This window comes from Carassius auratus, unplaced genomic scaffold (assembly GCF_003368295.1).
Source record: "Carassius auratus strain Wakin unplaced genomic scaffold, ASM336829v1 scaf_tig00027474, whole genome shotgun sequence".
Lineage (NCBI taxonomy): Eukaryota > Metazoa > Chordata > Actinopteri > Cypriniformes > Cyprinidae > Carassius > Carassius auratus.
In genome coordinates this window covers 138,199-154,837 of record NW_020525598.1, presented here as the reverse complement: position 1 = coordinate 154,837, position 16,639 = coordinate 138,199, and the positions used below count along the sequence as shown (strand labels likewise).

At 34.3% G+C, this 16,639-nt stretch overlaps 1 protein-coding gene across 1 annotated transcript in view; it reads right to left on the bottom strand.

Annotated features, from left to right (window-relative positions):
* Positions 1 to 16,639, bottom strand: part of LOC113079231 (calsyntenin-2-like) — a 43,000-nt gene that overhangs the window by 8,891 nt on the left and 17,470 nt on the right. The window contains exons 4-10 of the mRNA XM_026251449.1: positions 14,544 to 14,752; positions 14,298 to 14,447; positions 10,481 to 10,666; positions 9,371 to 9,628; positions 8,263 to 8,384; positions 3,408 to 3,570; positions 11 to 177 (exon numbers count right to left, since the gene is read on the bottom strand). Coding sequence (XP_026107234.1) covers positions 11 to 177; positions 3,408 to 3,570; positions 8,263 to 8,384; positions 9,371 to 9,628; positions 10,481 to 10,666; positions 14,298 to 14,447; positions 14,544 to 14,752 — 1,255 coding nt within the window. The remainder of the gene's footprint in view (positions 1 to 10; positions 178 to 3,407; positions 3,571 to 8,262; positions 8,385 to 9,370; positions 9,629 to 10,480; positions 10,667 to 14,297; positions 14,448 to 14,543; positions 14,753 to 16,639) is intronic.

The following is a 16,639-nucleotide window of genomic DNA, read 5'->3' as shown; positions in this document are numbered from 1 at the left end:
TGTGTGTAACCTTGATCCTCTGTCCGAGGCTCTCTGGTGAGGTGATGTCCAGCCCTTCTTTGCAGGCCTGTAGGCAGGAGATGATCTTCTGGCTTGCAATCTTCCCAGATCGTATCGTCAGTCCAGACAAACTGCCTCGGAAATACTGTGTAAACTTTGCTTTAGAGACCTCACCTCCTGCGCACAAACACAAACATGAGATTTGATTCCTAAATCCTAAATCATATTCTACGCTTCTGTATAATTGTATTTTTCCTGCACAGTACATTTATAATGTTTCTTGCATCAAACCAGTCAACATTTTTTTTTCATGACCATTGTTTACCCTTTGTTTGGTTAATAGAATTAAAAAGGCTGTTTTGGATGCATAAAAAAAAAAAAAAAAAAAAAAAAGAAATTATATATATATATATATATATATATATATATATTCAGCAAAGATGCATGTAATTGATCAAAAGAGTCAGTAGAAATGTATAATGTTACATGATAATAATACATGCTGTTCTTTTGAACATTCTTTTCATCAAAGAATCCTGAAAAAAAGTATTAAAGTTTCTGCAAAAATAAAAATAAAGCAAAACAACTTCAGCAGTGATAGTAATTAATCAGCTTATTAGAATCGATCATGTGTCACTGAAGACTGGAGTAATGATGATAAATTACATTTTAAAATAGAATGAATTTTTCACATAGAACGCAGTTATTTAAAATTGTAACAATATCAAAATATTTCTGTTTTTACTGTATTTTTGATCAACTAAATGCAGTCTTGGTGAGCAGTAGAGACTTTCAAAAACGTTAAAAAAACAAAAACAAAAGAAAAATCGATGGCGAACCAGTTATGTATGTAAATGGATCTATGGTTGTGATGTCAGACGTGTGATGGTTTCTGATTGGACCATTTTTGCTGCATAAATGATCAAGGAAGACAGGGTATGGAGTTTTTAAATGTTTAAGTAGACCTATATTACATATTATATTGAACTGTTTCATTCTAATAGAGCAATATAAATACTTTTTTTTAATTTTATTTTATCTGAATTAAATATTTGGTTGTTTTAAAGAATGAAAATAGCATCCGATAAAGTGGTCAGAAAAAGTTAAGCTATTCATAAAGGTCTATATTTTAATAATAATAATAATAAAAATAATAATAATAATAATAAATGTGTAGGATGAAATAAGTGCTGTAATCATTAAATATTCACTTGGGTAAGCTTTCTAACGTTGTTCTTGATCATTAGACATGGCCTGGAAGCCAGAACATTGGAGGCACCCTCAAACAGAAACACAGCCTGTTCAGTCATTGATTGACTGGGCAGCTGCCTTTAGTTCCAGACACACCTACGGTTACACATCACACACACACACACACTTACATACAACATAAATTTCAGCTTCAGTTGAGCTAGATTGAGGTCTTTAGAAGCTGCACTGAAATGAAGCAATCACATAAATAAACTTAATGATGACCTAAGTCAGAGATAATGAGCAATTAGATGCATCTCTCTGCTCTGTATGAGACGTGTTCGAGTGTAATGAAGCCTCTCTGAGTGTGTTTGTGATCAGGTATCTGTGTGATGATACTTTGAGCCTCGGGCGATGGCATACTGATGTGTATCAGGCTGCTGTGTGTGTGTGTGTGTGTTTACATGGCTATAGATTGGGGACTAAATTGTCACAGCAACATTGGTTGAGACAGCTCGCCCTGGCCAGGATTCTCAAACAAATCAATGTGTTGATAGAAAATAATGAAATGGAGACTTGCACAGACATTCAGCCTGAACCCATAGGCTAGGTTTTTTTTATTTATTATTTTTTTATTTTTTTGGTCAAGATTTTCATACAGATCATTAAAAAAAGTCTACCTTTGTGTCCACTGATAAAATAACAGAATTTAAATAAATCTACATAAATGTATTTTAAATACATTTATTTCATGCATATTTATGTAGCTGCTAAAATACCCTGCAATTGTACTTTAAACTGGAATACTTAAATTCTGCTAAATTGGAACAACTCATTTTGTACTTAATGCACTTTAATTGTGCAGAAGTCCAATTAAAGACATACTTATGGATTATGCTAAAGTGGAACTTTTGAAAGTATACTTTAGGTACACCTTAAGTATTTTGCATTTAAAGACTGATATTGTTCAAAGATTATACAATCCTCATCAAAAGTAACATTAAAACACAGTTTAAGCTTAAATGTACATAGTGCACAAGTAATGCTCATAATAAAGATTCATTACATTTTTATATCAGGAAGTCTTGAGTTATCTGTCAGTAAATATATTAATAAATTTGAACTACTCTTAGTTTTGAAATAAATGTATTTTAAATTTCACTTTTTAGGTTATTTATATAATATTATAGTATTTATTAATACATCCAATTAGCTTTTATATTTTCTTAATACTCTTAGAATATTTTTTCATATTTATTATCTATATATTTTATATCTTATCTTAATTTGAGTTTGATTTAGTATTTTTTAAATGTATTTGGTTTTTTTATATGCTATTTAGTTTAAATTTATTTAAATTTTAAATTTAGTTTATTTTCAGTTAGTTGACAGTTAGTTCAGTTAGTTTATTTTAAATACATACACTTTATATTATTTAATTTTGTTTTTAATTAATGAAAATGATTACTTAAATCACAACGGGGCTCTTTGCAGCATTATTATAGTTAACTAAAACTAAAACATCTTCATTGCTTGAAATAGAATTAACTAAGATAAATATAAAAACAAACTTAACTTGATGAACTATAAAAAACTGAAATAAAATTAATAAAAACTAAAAAAAAAAGACATAAAAGACAAAAACTACAAAAATACTTAACATAATTACTAATTTAAATTATAATGAAAATGGAAAATATTAAAACATTCCAAATATTAACAGAATAGAATCTTACACTGGCTCTTTGAAGAAAAACAATCATATTAACGTTATAAGTGTTACAAATATTGTTTATCACATTGAATCAATAATAAAAGTGGTGCAAACTGAATCGAACCGAATCTTGAGATATCATTAAACTCTTATCATTAAACGCTCCACAAATTTTAAAAAGAGCACATGTCCAGTCAGCTCTAGTTATATTTTCTTCCCATGCACACAATGATCTTTTTATTATCTCTCTCACTCATTTATTGCTTTAATTCTGAAACAAAGGAGCTCAGAGACACAAAGAGAGAGCATGGGCAGGTCAGGAGGCCAACACATTTGTGTTTCTGAGCTGCGTTCGGATTATTGAAGAGAGAAATACAGATTAAAAGAATGAAGAAAAGAAGTGAATCAGGGATTGCAAAAGAAACATTGCATGTTTATTAAAGAGATATTTGTTCATTATGGATTTGCATGCTGTAAGATTTCACATCACATCATTTCCCACCTTGCCAGCAGGCTCCTACAGTCAGCTGCAGGTCGATCTGAGAGGAGTGGATGGGCCAGTCATCGGTCACCAGGTAAGGGTCATAGGTCACGCCATCCACATATAGAGTCACCACCGGGAAATCAACGCTGATGACGTAATAATGCCACTCCTTATCACAGATCTGAGAGAAAGAGAGAGCATTTCTGTGGATATCTGATGTTTTTGCTTCAGAGTGTTATTTTAAAATAATTTGTATACCGTTTTATTTATTTATTTTTATTTTTTTGTATTAATTTTAGTTGTATTGTTATTAATTAGGTTTATATATTTTCAGGTTTCATTTTTTGTCTTTTTTTCCTTTTTTTAAAAATATATATTTAGGCTTAATTTATGGTCACATGAAATGCAGGTAAACAAAATATTTCAAATTTGGATTTTCACATTTTTTTATTATTAGTATTTAAAAATAATCTAAAAAAATGTATGATTATTTAAAAAAAAATGCCCCATATTATTATTAGTTTTAATAATTTTATATGCTTTTATGTAATTTTAGTAATTCTCCTTAAACTTACTGTATTTTATTTCAGTTAAGGGCAACATTTCACATTTTTAAGTTGTTAATCTAATATTTGTATTTCATTTTAGCTTTTATTTTTAACAACAAGTTAACAACAAATATTTGATTAAATCACTAACCATAACTATATGATCAGTAGTACTTATCCTTTGCAAACAAATAGACCGGTCGGTTTCAATGTGAACTCTCTGGAAGTGTGTCTGTGCTCGGCCCGTCTGGACCGCTTCCAGTCAGAAGCACACAGCAGCAGACGGTTTCTGCTCGCTCTGTCACACACAGTGTGTGTTTGTGTGTCTGGGTCGAAGAGTCTAGTGGAACTGATTGTTACACCCTCATATGAAACCACCAGACATTTCTCATCTTCACTACAGATAGAATGTCTTCCTCTCCACCCAATGTTTTCCTTTTTCTTTTCCTACAGTGGCCACAGTTTCTCTGTACAGCTCCCATTTCAAAATGAGATCTGAAGTATACATAGATGACAATATAAAGAAAGTAAACCTACACAAAATATGTCCAGGTCAATTATAGATTATTTATATTTTAGAAAATATGATATGAGATGTTTTGTGAGGTTCCGCTCATTCTCTGCAAATGTCCAGGTCGAAATAAATATATATATGATTGTTATTAATATTGCTTGCTGTTTTCTTGCCTGGCAAATGATAAAATGTCAATGAAAAAAAAATCAAACCATATAGCAATCTATCAAAATGTAAGACAGATTTTTTAGTTTTAGTAATTAATAATAATAGGTATTTTTTTTTGCATTTACAGTAATTATGAAATATGAAATATCATACTTCTAAAATATTGATTGTACAAAAATACAATGCAAATTATATTCTTGACAAATGTTGTGAGATTCCGCCAGAGCGAAAGTTATTTTTCAGTGTTTTTCTTTGATCGATTCCTTCTCTCTGTGCACACAAGTTATCTCTCTGAGTTCTTATGATGAATACATTGATTACTTTTTCTTTAAATTTCCCTTTTATACTCTATTGGTATTTTTCTCGTATTCTATTCAGCTTCTTCAGCCTCTCTTTTCTATCTTTGGTGTGTCTCTGGACATGAATTGATTTTCTGCAGAGATGTGTGTGTGTGTGTGTGTGTGTGTGTGAATGTGAAAATGGCTGTAGATAGAGCTGTGGTTCATGCAATCCTGTGAATCCAGATTTAGTCATTTATGACTGTTATTTTACATCTAACATACATTACTGTGCTTTCTTACAGAAAACATTTACAACTCGTCAATATTCTGGACGTTCTCACAGTGTGTCCACGCAATCTCTAGAGAGCAGAGTGCCCCACTGTGATGTTTTCTCTGTGTGTGTTCAGTAAACGCACAGCACTGAATCGATAGAAGTGGTAAAAGACTTATAGCCACACTAAGCCAAAGTCCACTTAATGGCAAGGCAATTTATCAAAGAGAGAGTGAGAGAGGTGAAGAGAAACCATTGTTTCAGTTGTACACTGGGCACTTTAACAGTTACTGCTGCGCTATTGTGTGTCTCACATCAGTGTGAATCGCCGATTTGTCTTTTTGCCTCTATTTCAGCAACTGTCCATTTCTGAGTAGTGGTCAACTGCATTGGCATTTTTCAAATATCGGCATTGACCAATAAGATTTTCTGCTCGGCTGATGTGTTTGAGGTGGGACTTTTATATTGATGTCACTGAGAATGGAATTGTCACGCTTCATTGTTTGCTGTCACAGTTCTGTCTACTATGGATAGAAGTCTGTCTAATAATCATTTAATTGATAGACAAAGGAATTGAAAGGTATACAAAAAGTATATATATAGATATATAGTTCGCTTAGAATAAACAGACTGTTAAAAGTTGCTTGTGTGTATGCAAATATAGTTATCATTGTATTTATAGTTATCATTATCACTCTTGGTGTGAACAGGCCTTAACAATAAATAAATCAAATGACAAAAAACAAACAAATGCACCCTGAGATTTAATACATGAGGACGAATTTATGTGCGTATGAACCTGTTGTGAATCTGATGGAAATTTTTCTGCATGCATAAATTGTACAAGGATGTTATGTTTTTGTTTTGTTTTGTTTAGCAACAAGTGCATAAAGCAGATGGGGGAAAATGATATTAGTGAAATGCAATGAAAGGAATTGGCATTTATGCTACTGAGCCAACACTCGGCACTCGTCCAACAAAACTTCACATTTGCATTAATATTCATCTTTTAATATCCATTTTCATAATGGGAACACATCACCATCCATTACTAATTAAATTAAAATCTCAGATTCTTAAAAAAAAAACTACTTGAATTAGATCTCTTTGCTCTGCGGGTAGAGGAAAGAAAAGCCTTTAGGAAAGATATGAAAAGATTGCTCATGTTCTTTGAAGTGTCTTAGATGTGCAAAGACCAAAATGTTTCTCCCTCAGGCCAGTGGACCCTCCACCCCATATATTTTATGTATCGCATTTATGTATTTATGAAACTAAATTATGAAATTCATTTTAAGGTGGGGTGAAGTTCTTCAAGAGCTTGTTCTCCACTGGGGAAAAGGCTCTTTGATGCTTAAAATCTCAGCAGAATCTATAAACTATCTTTGCATCTTCTAATGCTGAGCAGGTATAGCAGATGTACAGTTATTTCAATAAAGATTTCAGAGGAACAGATATGAAAAATGAATGCAAGTGCACTGCTTCATATCCATGCTATCCATACAGGTGGCACTAAAATAGCTCTTCAATGGTTTGTGGGTTTGATGCTCTGATGTTAAGTTGAGCTTTCGTTGGTTCATTTGTTTTGCCTGCAGAACTTTGCTCGTCCTCTGTGCCCAATCGTGTTGGAAGAGTTTGTGTTTTAAAGACCCCCTGCCATTTTTCTGATGTGGTTTTAAGTGGGCTTTGGCAGGGATGTTCATGCAGCACATTGTTAGTTTTGTGTTGCGCTGCGTTTGTGTGTTTGTTCTCTCAGATAATTAAGTCTTCCCGGAGCTCCGTTCTCTGGCACAGCAGTGAGAAGAATTCACTGCTAAACAAACACTCTTTTAATGACTGCACTGTTTTCTCTCCCTTTCTTTATTCTAAGGCTTTATCTTCACCCTAAAAGTGGATATTTGCATAATTATATGCTTGATGGACTAACTCAAGTATTGTTGCATGAACGAGATGAAGGATTCAATTAACCTGCAGCAGACCTGTGAATCTAAAACACCACCACTGACACAAGAGCACAGTACGTTCCATAAACGGTGTCTTTAACAGAAATTAATTACTGATATTTGTTGGATGGTTGTTGTGCTTAAAGTACAGTCTGTCTGTCTGTCTGTCTGTCTCTATCTGTATGTCTATCTGTATGTCTGTATGTCTGTCTCTCTGTCTGTCTGTCTGTCTGTCTGTCTCTCTGTCTGTCTGTCTGTCTCTCTGTCTGTCTGTCTGTCTGTCTGTCTGTCTGTCTGTCTGTCTCTCTGTCTGTCTGTCTGTCTGTCTGTCTGTCTGTCTGTCTGTCTATCTGTCTGTCTGTATGTCTGTATGTCTATCTGTCTGTCTGTATGTCTGTATGTCTATCTGTCTGTCTGTCTATCTGTATGTCTATCTGTCTGTCTGTCTATCTGTATGTCTATCTGTCAGTCTGTTTATCTGTCTGTCTGTCTCTCTATCTGTCTGACTGTCTGTATGTCTATCTGTCTGTCTGTCTGTCTGTCTATCTGTCTCTCTATCTGTCTGACTGTCTATCTGTCTATCCGTCTGTCTATCCGTCTGTCTGTTTGTCTGTATGTCTGTCTGTCTATCTGTATGTCTATCTGTCGGTCTATCCGTCAGTCTGTTTATCTGTCTGTCTGTCTGTCTGTCTGTCTGTCTGTCTGTCTGTCTGTCTATCTATCTGTCTGTCTGTCTTTCTGTCTGTATGTCTATCTCTCTGTCTGTCTGTCTGTCTGTCTGTATGTCTGTCTGTATGTCTATCTCTCTATCTCTCTCTGTCTGTCTGTCTGTCTGTCTATCTGTCTCTCTATCTGTCTGACTGTCTATCTCTCTATCTATCTGTCTGTCTGTCTGTCTGTCTGTCTATCTATCTGTCTGTCTGTCTGTCTTTCTGTCTGTATGTCTATCTCTCTGTCTGTCTGTCTGTCTGTCTGTATGTCTGTCTGTATGTCTATCTCTCTATCTCTCTCTGTCTGTCTTTCTGTCTGTTGGTCTGACTGTCTGTCAAATAAATTTATATTAGCTAAACATGCATACATGAGTGATTATATTTTGTATTCATCCGAAGAACGTCTGAAGTGAAATTCCTAGTGCGAAGCGTCTCTCATACCTGTTCTAATTTCCAGTGGAATTCAGCCGGTCTGAAGGAGTCTGTCTGAGTGTAGTCCGTCCTCAGCAGGAAAACCAGCCTGCAGTTATGCACATACAGAGAGTAATGGTGCCGGTTCATCTCTGAGAGAGAGACAAAGAGAGCACACAGACGTCAAGAGACAGACAGAGAATACAATTACCTCTTGACATACAAGATAATATCGCTAAATTAAACCTGAGAGAAAAGAAATGGCACCATTTGGTGAGTGTTTATCTATATAGAGATCCTGACAGGAGACGATAGTCAACTTAACCAGGCTGGAAGTAGAGCTCCAATCGTCCAGTACAAATGAAATTTTGATCTTAACTGTTTCCACTTCAACCCTGCTGAAAAGACCAGTGTGAACCTCAATATCCTGGCTGATTTTTGCTGGTCAGTTCTGGTTTGGACCTAGCAGACCAGCAAGGTTTTTCTGATGAAGTCTTATCATGGACTTCTTGATGATAAACTAAATACTCTACACATAAAACCTTCTGTGTGAAATACAAAACTTTAATTAAAGCCTTTATGCATAATGCATTATAAAGGTATTCATAATGTACCCTGTTTATCTGTTCATAAATAATTGTAAATAAAGTTGAAATGCATTATAATATTTGAAGGTTTGTTTGTCATGTGTTTTAATGCATTATACGTTCTAAAGCCGTAAAGTATTATAATGAATTATAACTGTGATTACAATCATTCAAAAAAAATCATAAAATGCATAATATAAAGTGAATTAAAAGGTATCAAAACTACTTTTATAATGCATTGTATATAAAGTCTTTAACTAAAGTGTTACCAAGCTTTCTAGCAAGCCATCTTATTATAGAAGTTATGGATTTATGTTATGGAAGTATTTTATTATATATTATATATATGATTATGTATTATATATATATGATAAATTATTAAGTAAATTATTGAGATATTTGGACCTTATATCTGGGTGGAATGAGAGTCTACATATGGTTTAGGAGAAACAACAGAGATCTCATTTGTAATGACAGGATTCATAAACTTGTCTTTGAAACAGGTTTCTCCTCTCATCTGCTCTCTTCTCACTCACTTCTCTCCGTCTCACCTGTTTTGTCAGAGTTGCAGAGCAGCGTTTCTTTCTCGGCTCTCTGTCCTGGACTCGGCCCGTGCTTCATCCATGTGGTTATGGTGAACTGATGGGTTAGATTCTGCGGGACGACCCAGTCTGGGATCTTGGCAGCTTGACGGCCATCAAAGCGGTATGAGAGGTCACTGTCCCGGCCGCCATCCGTCACAAGAGTCGCCGTCCAATTAAAAACACCGCTGGGGGCCGGCAGAAGATCTGTGCTGCCTGATGAAGCTCCTGGTATGTTGCCATAGAAACGGGTTAGTTTAGAGATAAAATGATCATTTGAAACACAGTTGTCCCTTTCACATGACTCATGCTTCAAATCTTTTGATACCGAATTTTTTTTTTTATATATTTATTAATTTGTAGAGAACTTCTACAAAATAGAGAATAAATTTAATTACAGAATACATTTCTGTACCACAGAAAAATGAATAGTAAACACAATCATTTTATTTTAATGTTTACTATGAAGATAATAACAAACAAAATTGATATGATTAAATAAGCAATTAAATAAACATTGCGTGTAATGTTGTAATTTAAAGTATATTGACCGTAACATTCACATTCATATATATATATATATATATATATATATATATATATATATATATATATGTGAATGTTATTGTTATTATACTTTAAATTATGCTTTATATTTAATTTGTTATTGTAATAATTATACTTCAAATTATTTTATACCCACTGTATATATCTATACAGTATATATATGTGTGTGTTTGTGTGTGTGTGTGAGTGTGTATTGCGTGGGTTTTCGTTACGACACATTCATTCGACGCTTCATCCCAATGCAATAGGATATTCTGACACGTGTCATATGAAAGGACCATTAGTCTTCTTGAATATCTGTGAAGAGCTGATTATTTGTAAATATAGCTTCCTTTGTAGTTTCTGATGAGGATGAATTACACTGCTAATGGTTCTGCTCTGAGACACATACCTATTTTAAGACAAGGGTGGAGGTTTTGTCTGAGTAGTTAAGCCCTCAGGCCCATTTGATAATTAAACCAACCCAAGAGAAATGAGGAAGCGAGCAATGGAAGAAATAGCTATTAATCGTACCACAGAGCTTCTGTAAGGCCCTCTCAGAGTGAGACTGTCTGTCACAGCCTCTCCCAGAACCGCTCGGCTCCAGCTCCACTGTGCTCCTGATCCACGACACCCATCCCACACACGTCTCCAGGTGCATCTTGGGAAATAACAGCTTACTGCCTGTTCCTGGTTCATAGTCAATGAGCTTGCTCCAGCCTGGAAAGAAAGACATTTAGGAAACGTTTTGATAAGTAGCTTAAATATTATTGCATACTTTGTCTAGACTCTTAAAAATAAATGTGCCTCACGATGCCTTTGAAGAACCTTTTTGTCTAAATGGTTCCATAAAGAACCTTTAACATCTGAAGAACCTTTCTGTTTCACAAAAGGTTATTTGTGGTGATAGAAGGTTGAATTGTTCTTTGTGGAACCAAAAATGGTTCTTCTGTTCTGTGGCATCGCTTGAAGAACCTTCTAAAGCACCTTTATTTTTAAGAGTGTAGAACTGAATTGGTAATGTTGCAAATGTTGGAATTAAGAGCTATTTTATTTTTATTTTTTTAGGAAGGACCTGTTAAAATGGCCAGGAAGGCCCAGAGTTTATCATAAACACTTGCTTTAACAATTGCCTAAAATAAAAAGTATGTATTTATTCACTTTAATTTTACTTCGTTAAACTAGTTTTATATAATTTCATGCATGACATTTACTTACATTTGTAATTGTAATTTTCATAAAAATCTACTTGATATATGGTAAGTAGTTCCCTAAATATATATTAAATATAATTATAAATATTCAGCACCCCCTTAATGTAATTTTGTGGTATTTTTTTGGAGAACAAATATGACAAGTAGCAAAATAAATTGTTAATGTGAACTGAATAAGCCCATTTGTTTGTTTTTGAATGAAGAAGAATGGTGTTTCCTTTTTGTTTTATTCAGTTCTAATTTATAATATATTTGAGGTTTGTTACCCAGAGCTCTTAATGTGTCTGATGAGATATTACATTTTTTTTCTGCCTACATTGTGGCTGTAATGAATTCTATAGCCAGTGGTTATTTAACATGAGGTTATGGGTGAAAAATGTAAACGTTGGACAGTATTAAATGGATTATGTAAACATGCATTCACATACAGGCCACACAAATATTAGCTCACACACACTTTGAGCTGCTGGGTTTGGACATTTGGAGCTAAAATGATTATTTTATGCATGGACGGAGCCTAAAGGTACTGTAACAACAAAATTAGAGTGTGTGTGTGTGGATGGTACATGTCCACACCTGCTGAATTATTCACCCTTGCTTATGAGAAACAACAGGGAGCTGTTTACTTTTCTCTCTCCTTCATGCTTTTATGTCAGATGTGAAAAATGGCCTTGACTCAACTTGTCATCATCCAGTGGGCTGGAAAAATTGTCCTGAAGCTTTGACCAAATTCGTGTGTGTGAGTAAAGAGGAACATTTTCTGAGTCTCCGAACTCACCTGAGGGACAGTCACATCAGAGACACAACAAAGTGCATTCTGGGATAAACAGTCTACTTTAGACCAAAAGTTTACTTGATTTTATCCATAGGGCATTGACTGGATGGTGAAAAAGCGAATGAGGGGGATGAAAAAAATATGGGTTTGATGACGTTAGGAGACAAGAAAATTTTTTGAGGGTTTTTTTTATAATTAAAGTTTTAAACAAAAACTTTTTATTTTTGTTGTTGTTGTTTTTGGAATGACATGCACAAATGAACTGTGCATAAGCAAGTATTAAAGGAACAGTTCACGCAAAAATGTTCATTTTGTCACCATTTAAAGTCATACTGACTTTCATATAAAATAATAATAATAATAATTTTTTCATAGGAGTAAAAGTCATACAGGTTTGGAATGACATGAGAATAAATAAATGATACCAAAATGTTCATTTTTGGGTGCACTATCACTTTAAGAATATAAATAGGTTCAATTTTGATTTCATGTTGACTTGCATAAGCTTCTACTTTAATATTCATAGTCACAGTTTCGACTAAATTCAAGGTTGTTTTCGTTCTTCAGTTGTTTCTAAATGAACCAAACACTAAAATCAAACCGACTTTGGTCTGCATCTAAAGTTTTAAAATGAAAGCATGAGAAGTTCTGCATGAATCATTTTTTGTCTCCCATTTAAATGTTGCATGTTATTTTATTTAGTCTTTCCCCGCTGTCTGCAATCATAAAAGACCCTTTTTTTTTGCAGCCAGTTGAGCAGCTCTGCTTTAGATGTGTCATATCTTTAGCTAGGAAAACTGATATCAGGAGCTTTCAAAGAACTGCATAATGCATCATGCTGGCTATCATATGAAAGTGTGTGTTAATTCTGATGCAAGCCTCCTGTGGCAATCAAAAGCAAGAAAAAAAGCACAAACCTACAGGAAATAAAGCAGAAATGCAGAGAAACAGGAGGGGTCAATATATTGAGTTTAAAAGCAAACTAAAATAGCTTCAAGGGAAAAGAAAGAGACGGACAGAAAGTGACAGGAAATTCAAAGCACAGATCCGTCCCACGTGTGTGTGTGTGTGTGTGTGTGTGTGTGTGTGTGTGTGTGTGTGTGTGTGTGTGTGTGTAACTCACTGAGCTGAATCTGGTTTCAGACAGAGCACCTGTCATGCACAGATCATAGGAAGTGTCTGAAATTGCTATACCAGAACTGTATTTTGATTGTTTACTCATTTTTTGTGCATTTTAGTGTTAAACATGCATCTAATTTCCACACTGACCTTGGTTTTATTATATTGATTCATTATGGCAATGAAACAAGTGAATACTCACATGCACTTTTGGGGAGCAACTAAACAAAATGGACTGTTATCAAGTTGAGCTCTGGAGCAAAGAGTCTTTGAAGCTGAGATGCTCTCTTTAATTGTCCTCCTTTTGGATAGATAAGTGATGTCTGGAAGTTTGATTCATTTCAGAGAATGTTTATTCAGATTATTTATTTCAGTGAAACAGTTCAATCCACTGATTCACAGATTCAAATCTAAAAGGTCTGTCAGATTCAAACCGAACTTCAATTCATTTTAAGGTTATTATTACACATGCAATTTAGGAGCAGATTTATCTAAGATAGTTTAGTGTTTTTATTGTTAATTAAAATTGAAACTACTTTTTGGCATTTAGCAGACATACAAAAGTAGAAAAAGGCCATTTGTTAAGAGCCAACAATGATCATAATTTATAATATCAGGTTTATTAGAAAACTAGATTAGGAGTCTAATAATTAAAATAAAGATTAAATCAAATAAAATGTAAATATAATATATAAAAATTAAACATAAATAATCTTGATGGAATGCTACAGAAAATTACAGAAACTAAAACATAATATAATAATAATAAATATGAATAAAAAACATAAAATTATTAAAGCTTAATAAATAAAAGAAAATAAAAAATAATAAAAATAATAAATGCTATAATAGTAAATAAATAATACAAAAATAACACTGATAATCATTTAAAACTCATATTCAAATAACTTTAAAGCAGTCCAGCTGTACAGTCTCATTAAAAAAGTACACAGCTGTTATTGTTGCAGTACACTTTCAAAATTACTATGCACTTTAATATGTTCCTTTAATGTACTAAAATGCATCATTTAGTGGTAAATAAGCTAAAAAGATGTACCTCTTTTGCACCTTAGGGTGCCGGCCCACTGACGTGTACCTTTTTTATGAGCGTGTACAGAAAACACTGAAGAATTTAGCAAATTAGCTTCCTCAAAATTGCACAAATTGGTAAATATAGCTTGGTTCACTGGTTGACCACTGAATCCTGACCATTGCATGTGCAAAATGCACTTCCAGATCTTACCCTGCCATCCAGGTTTGCAGACGGGTTTGACATGGATGTGTACGACAGCATCCTGCGCTGCTCTTTTCTGACCGCAGTCAAACGCTGTCACATGGATTTTATAATGTGACTTCTTATCGAAGCTCAGGCTCTCTGTGTTCCTGATGTTACCTGCACGTAAACACACACACACATTTATATAAAGATGATAGCAAAGTGCTCTCTGCAAGTGTGAATGTCTTTTTTATTGTGTGTGTGTGTGCTGACCGTTGCGGTCTATAGCGAAGGCTGTGTCCTGAGAGCTGATCTGGTAGTTGCAGATCTGGCTGTATTGTGGAGAGCAGTCCTGGTCTGACGCCTGCACCTGCAGAACACTGTCATACACTTTTCCCTCCATCACCGAGCCGTGATACTCCAACTGACCGAACACCGGAGAAAACTCATTCACATCTCCCACCTGCACATGCACCACAGCCCTGAGAAAAGAAAGAGAGAGAGTTTTTTATTGCTTTTACATTGTCCAGGAGACTTCATGGAGAAAATGTACTCACCCTCAGGCCATCTAAGATGAAGATGAGTTTGTTTTTCCTTGGAACAGATTTGGAGAAATATAGCATTTCATCACTTGCTCACCAGTAGATGCTCTGCAGTGAATGGGTGCCGTCAGAATGAGAGTCCAAACAGCTGATAAAAACAACACAATAATCCACAAGTTATCCACACCACTGCAGTCCATCAGTTAACATCTTGTGATGTTTGTAAGAAATAAAGCCATCGTTGATGTTTTTTAACTTCAAACCGTTGCTTCATGCTTAAATATGAGTGCCTCTATGCATATTATTGACTTCTCCAGTAATTAGGAGAGGAATCTGCACAGATCAAGCACTGTTTACTAGCCAAAACAGCTCTAAACAAATATGTTGGTGAATTTCGATGTGGGAGGACAACAGGGGATGGACTTGTGCATTGGAAGAAGCGTTATGGATCATGGATGAATAATTAGGCTAGAAGCAAAGTTTTTTTAATTTTTTTTTATTTACAAACTGTTAACTGATGGACTGGACTGGTGTGGATTACTCATGTTTCATTGTGATGTTTTTATCAGCTGTTTACACTCTCAGCCCGACGGCACCCATTCACTGCAGAGGATCCATTGGTGAGCAAGTGATGCAATGCTACATTTCTCCAAATCTGTTCTGATTAAAAACAAACAAATAAACAAACAAACATATCTGCATCATAGATGTCCTAAGGGTGAATAAAGTTTATTTAACTACATTTTAAAGTATCAACTTGTCTTAGATGTTTTAGATGTCTTCGATGTTTCTGTTCAGTTTTACTGCTGATTTCAGACTTTAATACTTTTGGCAAATCTGAGCACAGTTTGCGATATTGTGTTAAATTCCTCCAAATTTAATGCAGGAAACAACAAGAAACTTTAGTAATGTTTTTACTGTTTATACACACAAATACACACAAACACACACACACATTTCTACATCTTTGTTTTGTATATTTTATATATTTATGTATTAGTAATTTTAGTACTTTTTCTCATTTTAAGTTAGTTTCTTTATTTTATTTCTGTTTTATTTTGATTAACAAAGCCATTTTTAATAGTTTTAGTTAACAATAACAACACTGTTAATGCGTTTAATAATTGGGATTACATGGAGAACAATGAACACTTTTCTCTTGAGAAAAAGACTTCAGGACATGTTTCTCTAGAGCAGAGCTCACTTATTTCTCTAAATTTCTTTCTCTATATATATTTTTTTTATCAGCCTATTAAAATGTCAGGTTGTGTTTATCAGGAAAAGAGCATGACTGCATTTTATTTTGTTTATTTTGATTTTACTGGAACATACTTTTACTTCACTACATTCCAAAGCATAAGATCGTACTTTTAACTTCACTACATTTCATAAAACATGTCGTTACTCCCTATAATATATCACGTGCTCCGACACGCAGAAGCGGTGTCTGATTCATCATGAACGAACTGAGTCTTTTCAAAATAAACTTTAATCGGATCGCGAATCGCACCAAACGATTCGTTTACGAATTAGAATGATCCGATTGCAGCTGTTCTGGAGTCGACGACTCACTGATTCAAATGAACCGTTTAGTGCGAGTCTCCAGAAGTAAGAACCGGCAGATCTTGTGAGCGCGCGTGCGTCTGATGTTGCTAGAAGTAAGTTATTAATGTCGAAATTTAGGATTAATTATTGTAACTGAAAATCATATTTAGGTCAAAATTGTCAGTTGTTTGGGAACTAAATCCGTTGTAAAGAGTGATCTGTTTAAGCCCACTGAAATTCTCCAGTGCAAACGATGCAGACACATCAATCAGCGTAAAAAAA